Source organism: Calonectris borealis, chromosome 2, assembly GCF_964195595.1.
Source record: "Calonectris borealis chromosome 2, bCalBor7.hap1.2, whole genome shotgun sequence".
Lineage (NCBI taxonomy): Eukaryota > Metazoa > Chordata > Aves > Procellariiformes > Procellariidae > Calonectris > Calonectris borealis.
Genome location: NC_134313.1, coordinates 150,665,981 through 150,678,151, shown reverse-complemented (window position 1 = coordinate 150,678,151; position 12,171 = coordinate 150,665,981). Strand labels below are relative to the sequence as shown.

General features: G+C 51.8%; 1 protein-coding gene across 1 annotated transcript; it reads left to right on the top strand.

The window, feature by feature from the left end:
* The first annotated feature begins 1,226 nt into the window (after nucleotides 1-1,226).
* On the top strand, nucleotides 1,227-6,293 carry SKIDA1 (SKI/DACH domain containing 1). The gene has a single exon (XM_075143915.1). It carries the CDS (start codon nucleotides 1,227-1,229, stop codon nucleotides 3,741-3,743), a length of 2,517 nt encoding a protein of 838 aa, XP_075000016.1. The 3' UTR covers nucleotides 3,744-6,293.
* The last annotated feature ends 5,878 nt before the right edge of the window (nucleotides 6,294-12,171 follow it).

Genomic DNA, 12,171 nt, shown 5'->3' with positions numbered 1-12,171 from the left:
TGGGACTATAGGACATTCCAGCTCGTGATCCAGCACGGTTAATTGTGAAAAGTGTATACATTTCTGGCTTATCTATGCTTTGTTATGGGTCTGACGTGAGCCCACGTCCTCCTCCCCCCTCCCGCAATATTACAGGCAGAATTTCAGTTAAAAGTGTTACAGTATCTCGGTGCAGGAACCCGTGATATTCAGACAGCAAAATAACCTTAGTCCCCGGCTGTAAAAAGCTAATTAAGCAGAAGAGGAAAATCAAGAGAAACTCGAAAATGTAAGTATTCCCTCTCGTTAACAACCGAGCATTTAACTTTGGAGCCTCAGAAAGGGAAATACCAGGCTGTTCTGCACGTTTTCGCTAAGCTTCATTTTCCACACAATGCAGAATAAAACGCTAGTTTAAAGCGGCTACGTTACCGAAGGATTTTCCATCGCTACGATCAGACTTATGTCCTTTAAATTCACGGCATGCACAAAAGAGCAACGTTTGTCCAAAACGGGCTAAAAATATACGAAACGGTAGGGAAAAAAGCGTACAAATCCTTCCTCGGAAGCTAGCGACGAGGAAGTCTGAGAGGTCTGAGTGTGTTTGAGCTCGGATTGTTTAATAGAAAGATTTATATACTAACTGTATTATTTACTTTGGGAGGGGAGGTGGCAGTATAAGGGTATGCTAATTAGTGGGAGATTTTTTGGGGGAAGGGGTGGAATATCAATTTTTATTGCATCACCTGTCAGGAGTGTCCAATCAGCGTTGGCTTTAGGGGAATTAATTGATGAAGGTGTCTCCGGACGAGCTCACTTCACTCTGTCATTTTATTTGTAGCTAAAGCAGCGGCGGGAATAGCAGCTGCATTTCTTTTCTCTTCCTCCCTTCACATTCCATTATCATAGTTTCCAATGGAAAAGCAGGGAATGAAAGGGAACAGGTACTGATCTTCAGCAGCAACTTAGAGAAACACTTTGGCAAACCTGATTTTTAAGATTATATATTGATTGTAGCCTCACGGTATTTTTTTAATTTATTTTTTTAATTTTGTCTAAAGTTTGGCACTTCATTCACCAGGAATAACAGCCTTTGTTATATTTTATTAGCAGGATGCCTTGAGACAAATACAGCATCTGGCTGAGGATTGTGTGTGTGTGGCTTTTTCTTTTTTTTTTTTTGTCTTTTTTTTTTTTTCATCTCTCTCTCTCTCTCTGCAAATGCTGGGAATAATTTAATTCACGAAATGGGAGACCTGAAGTCGGGTTTTGAAGAGGTGGATGGCGTGAGGCTCGGCTACCTCATCATTAAAGGAAAGCAAATGTTTGCACTCTCCCAGGTTTTTACAGACCTGCTCAAAAACATCCCGCGAACTACCGTGCACAAGCGAATGGATCATTTAAAAGTAAAAAAGCATCACTGCGACCTAGAGGAGTTGAGGAAACTCAAAGCCATCAACTCCATCGCTTTCCACGCCGCCAAATGCACCCTGATCTCCAGAGAGGACGTGGAAGCCCTTTACACATCCTGCAAAACCGAACGGGTCCTTAGGACGAAACGGAGGAAAATAAGCCGGGCGCTGTCAACCGCCGACCTCCGGCCGGAGCTCGCGGCCACCGACCCCTTCTCCGGCTTCTGGAAGGAGAACAAACTTTGGCTGGGTTTGAATGACTCCCCCCGGCCCCTGCTGCCCGTCCGGAGGAAAGCTTTGCGTCCGGGGGACACAGCCTTGCTACCGGCCTCTCATCTACCTCACATTTTTAGTAAATACACTGGCCACAGCTTCCCAGAAATCGCTCGGGCGCCTTGCAAACCCCCCGTAAACTATGAAACGGAGCCGGCGGCGGGCGGCTGCGCGCCCCTCCGCGCCCGCCGCCCGCCCGCCGCCCGCCCCCCGCCCGCCGCCGCGGTGCGGCCGCGGCTCCCGGCCGCCGGCCCCCCGCCCCTGCCCGCCCGCTGCCGTCGCCACCGCCACGGGGCGGCCGCCGCCGCCGGCGCGCTGGGCCCCCCCGGCGGCGCCCGCCGGGCCCTGGCCGCGCCGCGGCCCTGCCGGCCCCGCGGCGCCCCGCGGTTGCCGCTGCCGCTGCCCCGCGGCTTCGGGCCGCCGCCGCCCGCCTTCCCCGAGAGCGGCAGCAGCGACTCGGAGTCCAGCTGCTGCTCCGGCCGCGCCGCCCACGACTCGGACTGCGGCTCCAGCCTCTCCAGCTCCAGCGAGGGCAGCTCGGAGGAGGAGGACGAGGAGGAGGAGGAGGACGAGGAGGGCAGCGGCGCCTCGGACTCCAGCGAGGGCAGCTCGGAGGAGGAGGAGGAAGAGGAGGAGGAAGAGGAGGAGGAGGAGGAGGAGGAGGACAGCACCTCGGACTCCGACTCCAGCTCGGTCTCCAGCCAGGTCTCGGTGCAGAGCATCCGCTTCAGGCGCACCAGCTTCTGCAGCCCGCCCGGCGTGGTCCACGCCAACTTCTTGTACCATCTGGCGGCCGCCGCCGCCCCCCGGCCCCCGGCCACGGCCCCGGCCCCGGCCCCGGCCCCGGCGGAGCCCGGCGGGCTGCCCGCCCTCCGCGGCGCTCCCGGCGGAGTCAAGCCGGAGCTGACGGAGGAGTGGGGCCGCCCCGGCTGGGCTCCCGCCGCCCCGGCGCTGCGCTGCTCCGGCGGCCTGGGGAGCTGCTTCGCGGAGATAAGAGATGATAGGGTATCCGAGCTCACATTCCCACACTCTGAATTTTCCAATAATGCCAAGAGTACTGACCTAACAATTAACTGTGTTGCAAAGGGGGCCTCTTCACCTAGCCCAAAGACAAACAATGCATTTCCACAACAAAGAATACTCAGAGAGGCAAGGAAATGCCTTCAAGCAACTACTACACACCGTGCAGATAACAATACAATAGCTGCTAGGTTCTTAAATAATGATTTTTCATCAGCGCCAGCAAATTCAGAGAAAGATTCCAAAATCCCTCATTGTATTGAATTTGCCACGGATTTGCCCTCTTTACAAACTGATCCTGAGGAGGATGCTGCTTCTCCAGGGGCAGCAGCAGCAGCTGAGCTCCAGTGCACTGATACAGGCAATAAGGCATTGCCATTCCTGCACAGCATTAAAATCAAAATAGAGGACAGCAGTGCGAACGACGAGTATGAGCCTGACCTTACAACACATAAGCTAAAGTGTGAGTGCAATGATACTAAGGATGAGTTTTACGGTGTGACTGAGAGTAATAACCAGGACGCTTTATTAACAGCCAAGGAAGATTCTGCATGCACTGAGAAAGAAACCACTTCCTTAAACCCGCTGACTCAGAGTCAGGTCCTCTCATGCACTTTAGGTACTCCAAAACCTGAGGATGGGGAGTATAAATTTGGAGCAAGGGTGAGAAAAAATTACAGGACACTGGTTTTGGGAAAGCGACCTGTACTGCAGACTCCTCCAGTCAAACCAAATTTGAAATCAGCTCGAAGCCCACGTCCTACAGGTAAAATCGAGACACATGAAGGAACACTGGATGATTTTACAGTTAACAATAGACGCAAAAGGGTAGCCAGCAATGTAGCATCAGCAGTGAAAAGGCCATTTAATTTCATGGCAAATTTTCCCTGTCCACCATCACTAATTATTGGCAATGATGGGGATTTGTTGCCAGCTTATTCCTTAAACACCACTAAGGATTCCCAACCACCTCACAAGGCCCATCCTGTATGGAAATGGCAGCTGGGCGGTTCTGCAATACCTCTTCCACCTAGCCACAAATTCAGGAAGTTTAATTAATAAAATAGTTTGGAAAATATTTTCTTGAATCACCTTTAACTTTCTTACGTTTTTTAAACTCTGCAGGATGGTTTGTACAAGCCCATTAATGCTATACACACTTTTGGAATCCTGTTTTATCACATTGTGAAGACAGAAACCGGATTACTATTTTCTTTACCATTACAACAGTGGTTTTTTCGTTTGGTTTTGTTTTTTTTTTTTTTGGTTCTGTTGCTTTTTTTTTTTTTTTTTTTTTTGTTTGTTACATTCCACAGAGCACTTCAGGCTAAAGACTCAAGTTAAACTCAGTTATTATGGTAGAGCTGGAACACTTTACTGTTTAAATGCTAATAATGCACCGGTACCTCAATTCAACTGCTGCAAATAAATGTCAAAAGGTTGAATAATAAATATTAGAATGAGCCATTAAATTTATGCACTAGATTTCGAAAATGGAAGTCTAACTGTTAATTCAGTTAAAGTTTGTTAAGTTACATGGTTGCACAGTAAGGGTTCACTATAATTCAATGTGGCAGCAGCTTACTTTTCGGGAGCTTTGTTTTTGGGTGCAGGGGTGTCTTTTTCGAAGAGCAGTTGCACTTATTCCTTTTTCTCTGGTTTGGAAAGGCTGGGGTCGGCCTGCGACCCCAGTGCTGGGAAAAGCTGCCTCATCTGAAATCAGTAAATAAATGTGGAATTATATTTTTGGTAAAAGGGTGTCTTTTTACTTGTATAGCCACTCTTTGCAATTGGGAAGCCTTTTTGTTTCACCCAGAGGTCTTAAATAAGGTTACTGTTACTCACTAATGTCATACTTAAGTTGTGGTCTGAACATGCCCCTTACAAACTTGCAAAGCAACTAAAATATTTGCCCGGCTAGCAGTACAATTTATGGTCCAGCCCCTCACGCTGGCTGGAGGAAATAGCAAAGCAGTAAATACAACACAGAAAGTGAAACGAGAGGCCGTAAGTGGAAAGAATACACAAAATGAGAAGACCATGCTATTCATAGCTTTTTGGCACCAAAACTCAGGCGTTTCAACCGTGTTACACTTCCCGGTTCTATCCTCATCTCTTGAAATTTGTTGTCGTGGTTTTTTTTTTGCCATGCCATCCTCTCTATGTAGCAGAAACATTTCTACTGCACGTGACAATCAGAGGCAATTATCTATATTTGCACTTAATATCGAAATAGTCGAACAGGCAGACTTCTAGAGTCTAGCCCTCGGTAAGACATGCTGGTATAATATATTGTGATGATGGAAGCAGTAAATCAAAATTATGGAAATTTGCACTGTTGAAAAGCATGCTTTAGCTTTATTTTCAATTAAAAACACTGTTTAAAAAAAAATTCCTGATTCCATACACTTTGAATTATTGCAGAGTTATCCGTGGTTTCCTCTCCGTTTGTAAGTTCACTGTTTTTATTTGGAGGAAATACGCTTCAAGAGGTTAACTGTTTCCCTCCCTCCCCCCCAACCCCTCGAAAAGAAAGGGAAGGGGAAAAAAAAAAGAGAAAGGCTGGAGGCCGAGGTGGAGGCAGAGCTGAGGACGGGGGAAGGTCTCTCTTGCGGGGGGAGGACGGGTACAGCAACTCTGAAAACAGCCTGAAAAGTTTGCAGCTTGAGAAAGGCAGTTATAATTGAGTTGCTGAATCAGCAGAGTTTAGGATGAATAATTGCTGGTTTCTTTCTTTGGATTAGCATTTTATTTATACTAGATCATTCCCAAATTAAATTTTAAGGATTCCACTCATCGATCAATCCCGGGAGAATAATTTATCGTAAATCAAAAAAGGAAAACAAAGCAACAATGCAATGTTTACTGTGTGACTCAAAGTCAACATTTCTGATGGCAATCCACTGCCTGGGTTTCCATTTTTTAATTCCTGCCTTTTGTGATGCCCTCTCCCAACCCCTCGTGTCTCTAAATATTCCAAGCAGTCACTAACTGATTTCAGCTCTGTTTACTATATCCACACCGTAGTTTTCCTCTCATTGTAAAAGGCCTAGTCTGAGAATACCTGCAGCCAAATATATTTAGAAAGAGTAAACAATTGCCTTTCAGTGGAGTTACCCTTCCCCCCTGCATGCACACGCACACACACACACACACGCACACACATCACTTTAAACTGCCAATTGCAAAAGGTGCATTGCATACTTAACCGCTCTGCTGAAATTACGATGGTCATGAAAAATCTGCTTACTGAAGTTGTTCTGAGATGAATGTTTACGTTCGTATGTTTAGAGCTGCACAGATTACAGCCTTATTTCCAGAGAACTGTAAATACGTACAAAACGTACTGCTCAGGAAAGCCCCCCGCTCTGTTAGAAAGCCGTGTCTGCTTGACAAAGGTCTTCCCTTGACCAAAAAAAAAAAAAAGAAAAAAAGAAAAAAAAAAAGCCACACCCAAAAGCTACAAAGGTGCAATATGCAAACTTGAAACCTAAAATTTCGCCTTGTCAATTAAACAACGTATCACTTTCAAAGTAACTCCATCCCCTGACCCTGTTTACTTCCAATTAGAGATATGCTGATTTGGCCAGGAATTGTAAATTACAGAGGTGCCTTTTCAGGTTCCCGAAATAATCCGGGGGGGGGGGGGGGGGGAAGGAATAAGCATAAATTTATACCAAATAGGCTCTGCAGAGTTGAGGACGTGAAATATGGCGCCCAGCCCTGCCAGCGGCCCGGCAGCTCCAGGCCCGGGAGCGGGAGCGGGAGCGGGGCAGGGAGCGCCCCGGGCCCGGCACCCAGCGGGCACCCCCGGCAGGCTGCTCTGCCGGGCGCCCCTCCACGCAGGCAACATCAAAAGCAAGAAGTTAAACAGCCAAATAATTTTCACACGTGTACACCTCAGTTTAGTGCAAGCCACTAACAAGGACATTCGTGTTTTTACTACCGTTGGAGAAATTAGCCAGGTACAATAACTCACTGGGGGAAAAAAAAAAAGGTATTCTTTCCAGTTCTGGTAGTTTGGTAACTGTTTCTGATGGCATTGTAATTATTATTGCGAGCAGCGTTCATTATCATTTCAGCCTAAATAATATAAAGTCATATCATTGAGTTACGTAAAAATATCCAATTTTCTCCCATAAAGGTAAGTTCTAATAACGAGGAAAAACAAAGGTTTTACAAGTGAGACAGGTTACCATTTTGTTGCAATGTTTACAGGAGATAAAACTTAAAATGTATTAGTAATGAATTGCCACCATTTTCCGATTCCTGGTGCATACAAAAATCAACAGAATTTTCTAGAGGAAAAAGCAATCGCGGGAAGCGCGTGTACTTTATGGACTATACTCCATAGGTATTTGCCACAAGTAGAGTTCACCGGTAAATTTATTGGGAAGATTTCTGCTGCCAGATGGAAAACAAAAGAAAGTTTTGGACTATGTTAAATTCTCTAGAGCATTAAAAAGGGAACACGTGTAATGCCTTCAGCAACGAGGTATATTGCCTTAAAAGATGTAACCTGCCGTTTACAACAATTTGAGAAGTGATTGTTCTATAACCTACACTTACTTGACTACAGTGGGATAATCTCTTTACTGGTTGTTTATTTAAAACGCCACTACTAGCAATAATGCGAAATAGTGGTAACTGTTGTATGAAGTTTGCTGTTCAATCAACTCACTCGGTGATATTTTACATGGTCTCTGATCCTTTTTCCTCTGACAGATTTAGTTGCCGATAAATTAAAGTTTCTGCAGAAATGAGAGCAATGCTATCATGTTTGTGTTTGTCACTGTTCACACGTGCGAGTGGCTGAGACAGAGAGGGGTAGAGAAGTGGCATTTTCGACACACGGCGCTAATCTACAGGAAAATATTCTACACATGCAGTATGTTAGAGAACATGAAACATGGATAACGTCGTTAATTGTGGTTTTTATGGTTAAGAGGATTGCTGGAAAGAATATGGAATGGCTCATCCTGGGATCTATTTGGTCAGCTTGGAAGTGCAAAAGGAGGGCGAGCGCCTGAAAATGAAAAGCCCTGGCTAGCGAAATAAGGAGGGAGGCACAGGGATCTACCTTGCTCAACTCGTGCTTGCAGGCATTACCCATTCTCCCGGTGTTCAGCCCTGCAACCGCGCCTAAAGAAAGCGCGGTCTAACAGCTCCGGGGCTGAGCGCGGGGCTCCCGGCTGCAGGGCGGCCAGGGCTCGCCGGTGAGTGCCGCAGTCTGCCCGAAAACCTTTCGGGAAGGGACAGCTAACCGCTTTTAGGCCTTCCACGTTGCATTTTTTCACTGCGCTGATATAATTATTTGCCGTGCCCTAGGCCCCTCTCTCTCCCCCTCTCCCTTTCACTCCGAGGCGGCCTCACAAGCCCCCGCTTTAAAAGGCCCGAGATGTTTTGCATGAGGCGCTCACAATAGGGGTTGAGAGAATTGACAGTTTCAAAAACAAGGCGCCCTGTCCTTTCCAGATGCCGAGGACCCCTCTCCCGCACCATCTCTCGTTTGCTCCTCGCTGCTGGTGGCTTTATCCTTAGCATTGCAAATATACGGCAACAGCTGTGTTTGTAAACAGGGGGGAGGCCGGAGGGAGCCCCGCCGCCGCCGCCGGCCCTGCTCCGCGCGGCGCGCTGCCTCCGCTGGCCGCCGCTTCGCCGCCTCACCAGCCGCCGCCTGGAAATTAAAAAAAAAAAAAAAAAAAAAAAAAAGAGGGAGATTAAAAAAATGAAGGGAGCGGGGCCGGGGCGCGGGAGGAGCGGCGGCCCTCGAGCGGCGGGCCTGCTCGGCGGCGGGGCGGCCCCTACGCGACGGGCCCGGGGGACAGCGCGCCTCGGGCCGCCATCTTGCCCGGCGCCACACAGCCTCCCCCGGCACCCCGGCCCGGCTTCCCCACTCCCGGAGCGGCTCCCCGCGGCCGGGCGGGGGCGGCGCGGCAGCCTGCGGGGCCCCCGGGGGCTCCCGCACTTCAAAGCGGCCTCTCGGCGGGGCCGCGGCTCCCACCCCGCTCCCCCCTCCGGCTCCTCCGCTGGGGCGTCCATCTTCCCGGGCTCTCCTGTGGCGCGGCCCCGGCCCCGCCGCCTCCCGCCCTGCCCTCTCTGTTCGCGGGGGCCCGCGGCCGGGGGAAAAGCCACGGGGGGAAGCCCGCGGTGGTTCCGCGGGGCCCTCGGGGCAGCTGCCGGGCGAGGGGCCGGCGCGGGCGGCCCCGGGCCGCGGCGGGGAGGCGGCCAGGGAGCTGCCGGCGGGGCCCGGCGCCGGGGGAGGCCTGGGGGTTCCGGGGGAGGCCTGGGGGCTCGGCGGAGGCCGTGCGCCCTCCGGCCCCGCGGAGCTGGCCCGGGGAGGGGACGGGGAGCGGGGTCAGCGCAGAAAGTGCAAGAGGGCTGTTTGCTCTTGCGTCTAAAATGCAGTCGGGGCTGTAAAGCGTGTGAAATTACGCACTGGTCTCTTAAAGAGTGGCTAATTTATAGTAAATAGCGAGGGCTTTGTAAATGGCTTTATTATGTTGTTTCTTGTTAATTGTTGAGAAAATCCCCATTGTTGAGTGTGAATGGCTTTATGGGCTAACCCGGTCTCCGGTGCAATCCAGGGGCAGTAAATGGCCGCTACGCTAATGTGGGCCGTAGCGAAAAGCCGGCACCAGCCGCGGTGACCTTTGGGCGGCGGTGCCGCGGTGCGCGGAGGGGCCGGGCCGGGCCGCGCCGGGGGTGCGAGGCCGGGCCGGGCAGCGGGGCCGCGCTAAAATGGACGCCCCACAGGCAGCCCTTGCGCCGGGCGCGGCTGCAGCTTCGTCCCCTCGCAGCGGGGAAGCGCCGGGACCCCGGAAGGGCGGTGACCCCCCTCTCCCGGCCCGGCAGCCCGAGGAGCAGCGGCGCGGAGCGGCCCCGCGGCGGGCCCGGCCGGCTCTCCCGGCGCAGGGCCGAGCCCGCCGGCCCCGCCGTGGCAGCGCACACGTGCAGGGGCCTCTCCTCGCCTTTGTTAGCGGCCGCGCTGCCCGCCTGCCCTGCAACGCCCCGGCCGGCAGGCCGGGGTGCCCCTGTCCCGCCGAGGGGCACGTCTACCCGGCGAGGAGGGCCGGGGGCGCCCCGGCAGCGCCGCGCTCCAAGGCGGCCTTCGGCGTCCCTCCTCGCCGCCCCCCTTAGACAAATAAACAGGAGCCAGCACCCCCAGCCCTTGCTCCCCCTGTCGCGAAGGGGGTGGGAGGTAGGGGAGCCGCAAACTTCCCCAAACTCCGCATGGCGGCCCCCCGGCCGCGGGGGGAGGCAGGCCGCTGCTGCCGGCGGTCGGAGGAACCGGGACGCAGGGGCTCCCCCGCCGCTGGAACATAAACGCCGTTTCACCGAAACTCCTCCCGAGTGCACGTGCCTGCATATTATAAAATACAAATCGCGATGAAATGTAAATTCCACTCTAGAAACTTATATTGGGCTATTCTCTTTCCTGAAATCTCTCCCCCTCTGATTTCGCTATTAGGAGAAATCCCCCTGGGTTTAAAGCACTTGTTTCACGGATTTCTGTACAGCCCACATCTGTTGGCTTCCCCTCTGCGGCTCGCCCCTTCTGCAGGCAGAGGACGTCGCGGGTCTCCCGGCGGGGCCGGCCATGCCGAGCCGCGGAGGGGCCGCCGCAACCCCCGCCTTGCCCCTCGGAGCGCAGCGATTTTCCAAACTGCCTTTCAGGATCGGGATTGAATTGCAAACGTGTCAGATGCACGGCTCCCCCTTCCCCGGGACTTGCGCTCGCAGCGCTTTTCCAGGCTGATTAGTAGTGTCGGAGCAGCTAGATAGGGCTGTACAGTCCATTTCCCTCAAAACAGGATGTTTCCATCAACCTGTATTTGGTTTTCCCTAAAGAGCAGCGGAGAGTTTAGCTGGGAAACACGTCCCGGCTAAACCCTCGCCTTCAGCTGCCACTCGGGTCACTTCACATCTTCGTATTATATTTCATTCTGTCATTCCCCTTTCTCTACCTTCCCGGGCAAAATAAATAAACCAACAAACAAACAGAGCCTTGGAAAAGCCGTGCTGATGGAGAAGCGCGAGGCTGCCGCACCGGCAGCGCCCGGCGGAGCGGCGGGGCCGGCGAGCCGCCTCCTCGCCGGCCGGGGTGCGGCTCGGCCCGGGGAACACCCTCCCCGGCCCCCGGTTTAGCCGGCTGTTGGTCCCGGAGCGAACCCCCTGCTCTCCCGGACCACCTCCCGCCCGAGGAGCGGCTGCCGCCCCGGGAGCAGCGCGTTTGCTGGGGTTTCCTCTGTGCGTCTGTGGAGATGCGTGTGAACGGGGCTGCCAGTGTTAAAACTGCCACATAACCTGTGCGAACATATGTTTTATATTTACCCGCGATGCTTTTGTATTCCTGGGATTCAGGGGTAAACTGCCCGAGACAATAGCAAACCCAGAAATATTATCTAGTCAACTGCATGAAAAGAAGAAAAAAAGGGGGTCGCTCGCTTGTGGAAATGGTTGTTTCCATTTACGTGGACATGACAGTTTGCGTAAGGATAAATAGCGATAACGTGCTATTCCGTCCACAGTTTTCCAGACCGTTTGAAAAACTTTACTGTGTCTGCTGCGGATGTTTGAAGTAGCACATTATAACCAGAAGAAGGATTTTCAGGTTGTTTCCCGCTATGACATAATCGTCCCCGTCAAAATCTGGCTAAGTTAGCCGGAGGGAAAAAGATGTTCATGCTAAATTATGTGGGAGAAGAAAAGAGAGGACGGCGTTTAATACGCGCTATAAAATAATGTCAGATCTCCCCGGCTGTGATCTCGCAGTCTCTCTTACATTTTAGGGGAAGGTTATAAATGGTTACCTGGGGTTTACAAATTTTGCTAGTAAAATCTCATTAATTCCATTATGATTTCTGTATCCTTCTCCCGTAAAGGAGCCTGTAAAATGTATTAATTCTACACAAGCCCTGCCATTCATCAAGTCCGCGAACATTTGTATTTCCCTATCTCACTGCGTAGAGGCCGATAAATAGAAAGGCTCTCCAGATAATCGCTGATATCTCTTGTCCTCCACGCAGAGCACTTGGTGGTATTTGTTCCGTCCCGGAAAAGCGAGCTTCTTAAAGAGGCTTGAAAGTAGGTGAACTTTTTAAAACACACCTGAAGGTTGGGAATCTTTATACGTGTTTGCATTGCTCGTGGGGCAAAGAGGAGGATAGCCGGCAGCAATTCCTCATCAGCGGACTTAAAAGAGGCTCCTGCCTTTCCCGAGGCCTTTCTCCCTCCTTCCCTCCCTCCCTCCCTCCCTCTCTGTAAACACCAGCGCACAGATGCGGCGAGGGTTCCCGTGAAAACTCCAGCCCGGAGCCCGCTCCTCCGCCAGCGCCTGCGGTGCTGCATTTGTTCCTCCCGTTTTCCGCAGGAGACGGATGACATCGGGTTTAGGAAAAAGCTCCGGAGGGTAACTGAGAGTTCAGCGGCTCCCAGCCCCAACGCCAGCACAAATTGCAAGATCATTTTGCTGCGGCTTCGTGCG

Bases quoted from the DNA above. Each gene is read 5' to 3' on its own strand.
- SKIDA1 (XM_075143915.1), top strand. From the start codon at position 1,227: ATGGGAGACCTGAAGTCGGGTTTTGAAGAGGTGGATGGCGTGAGGCTC.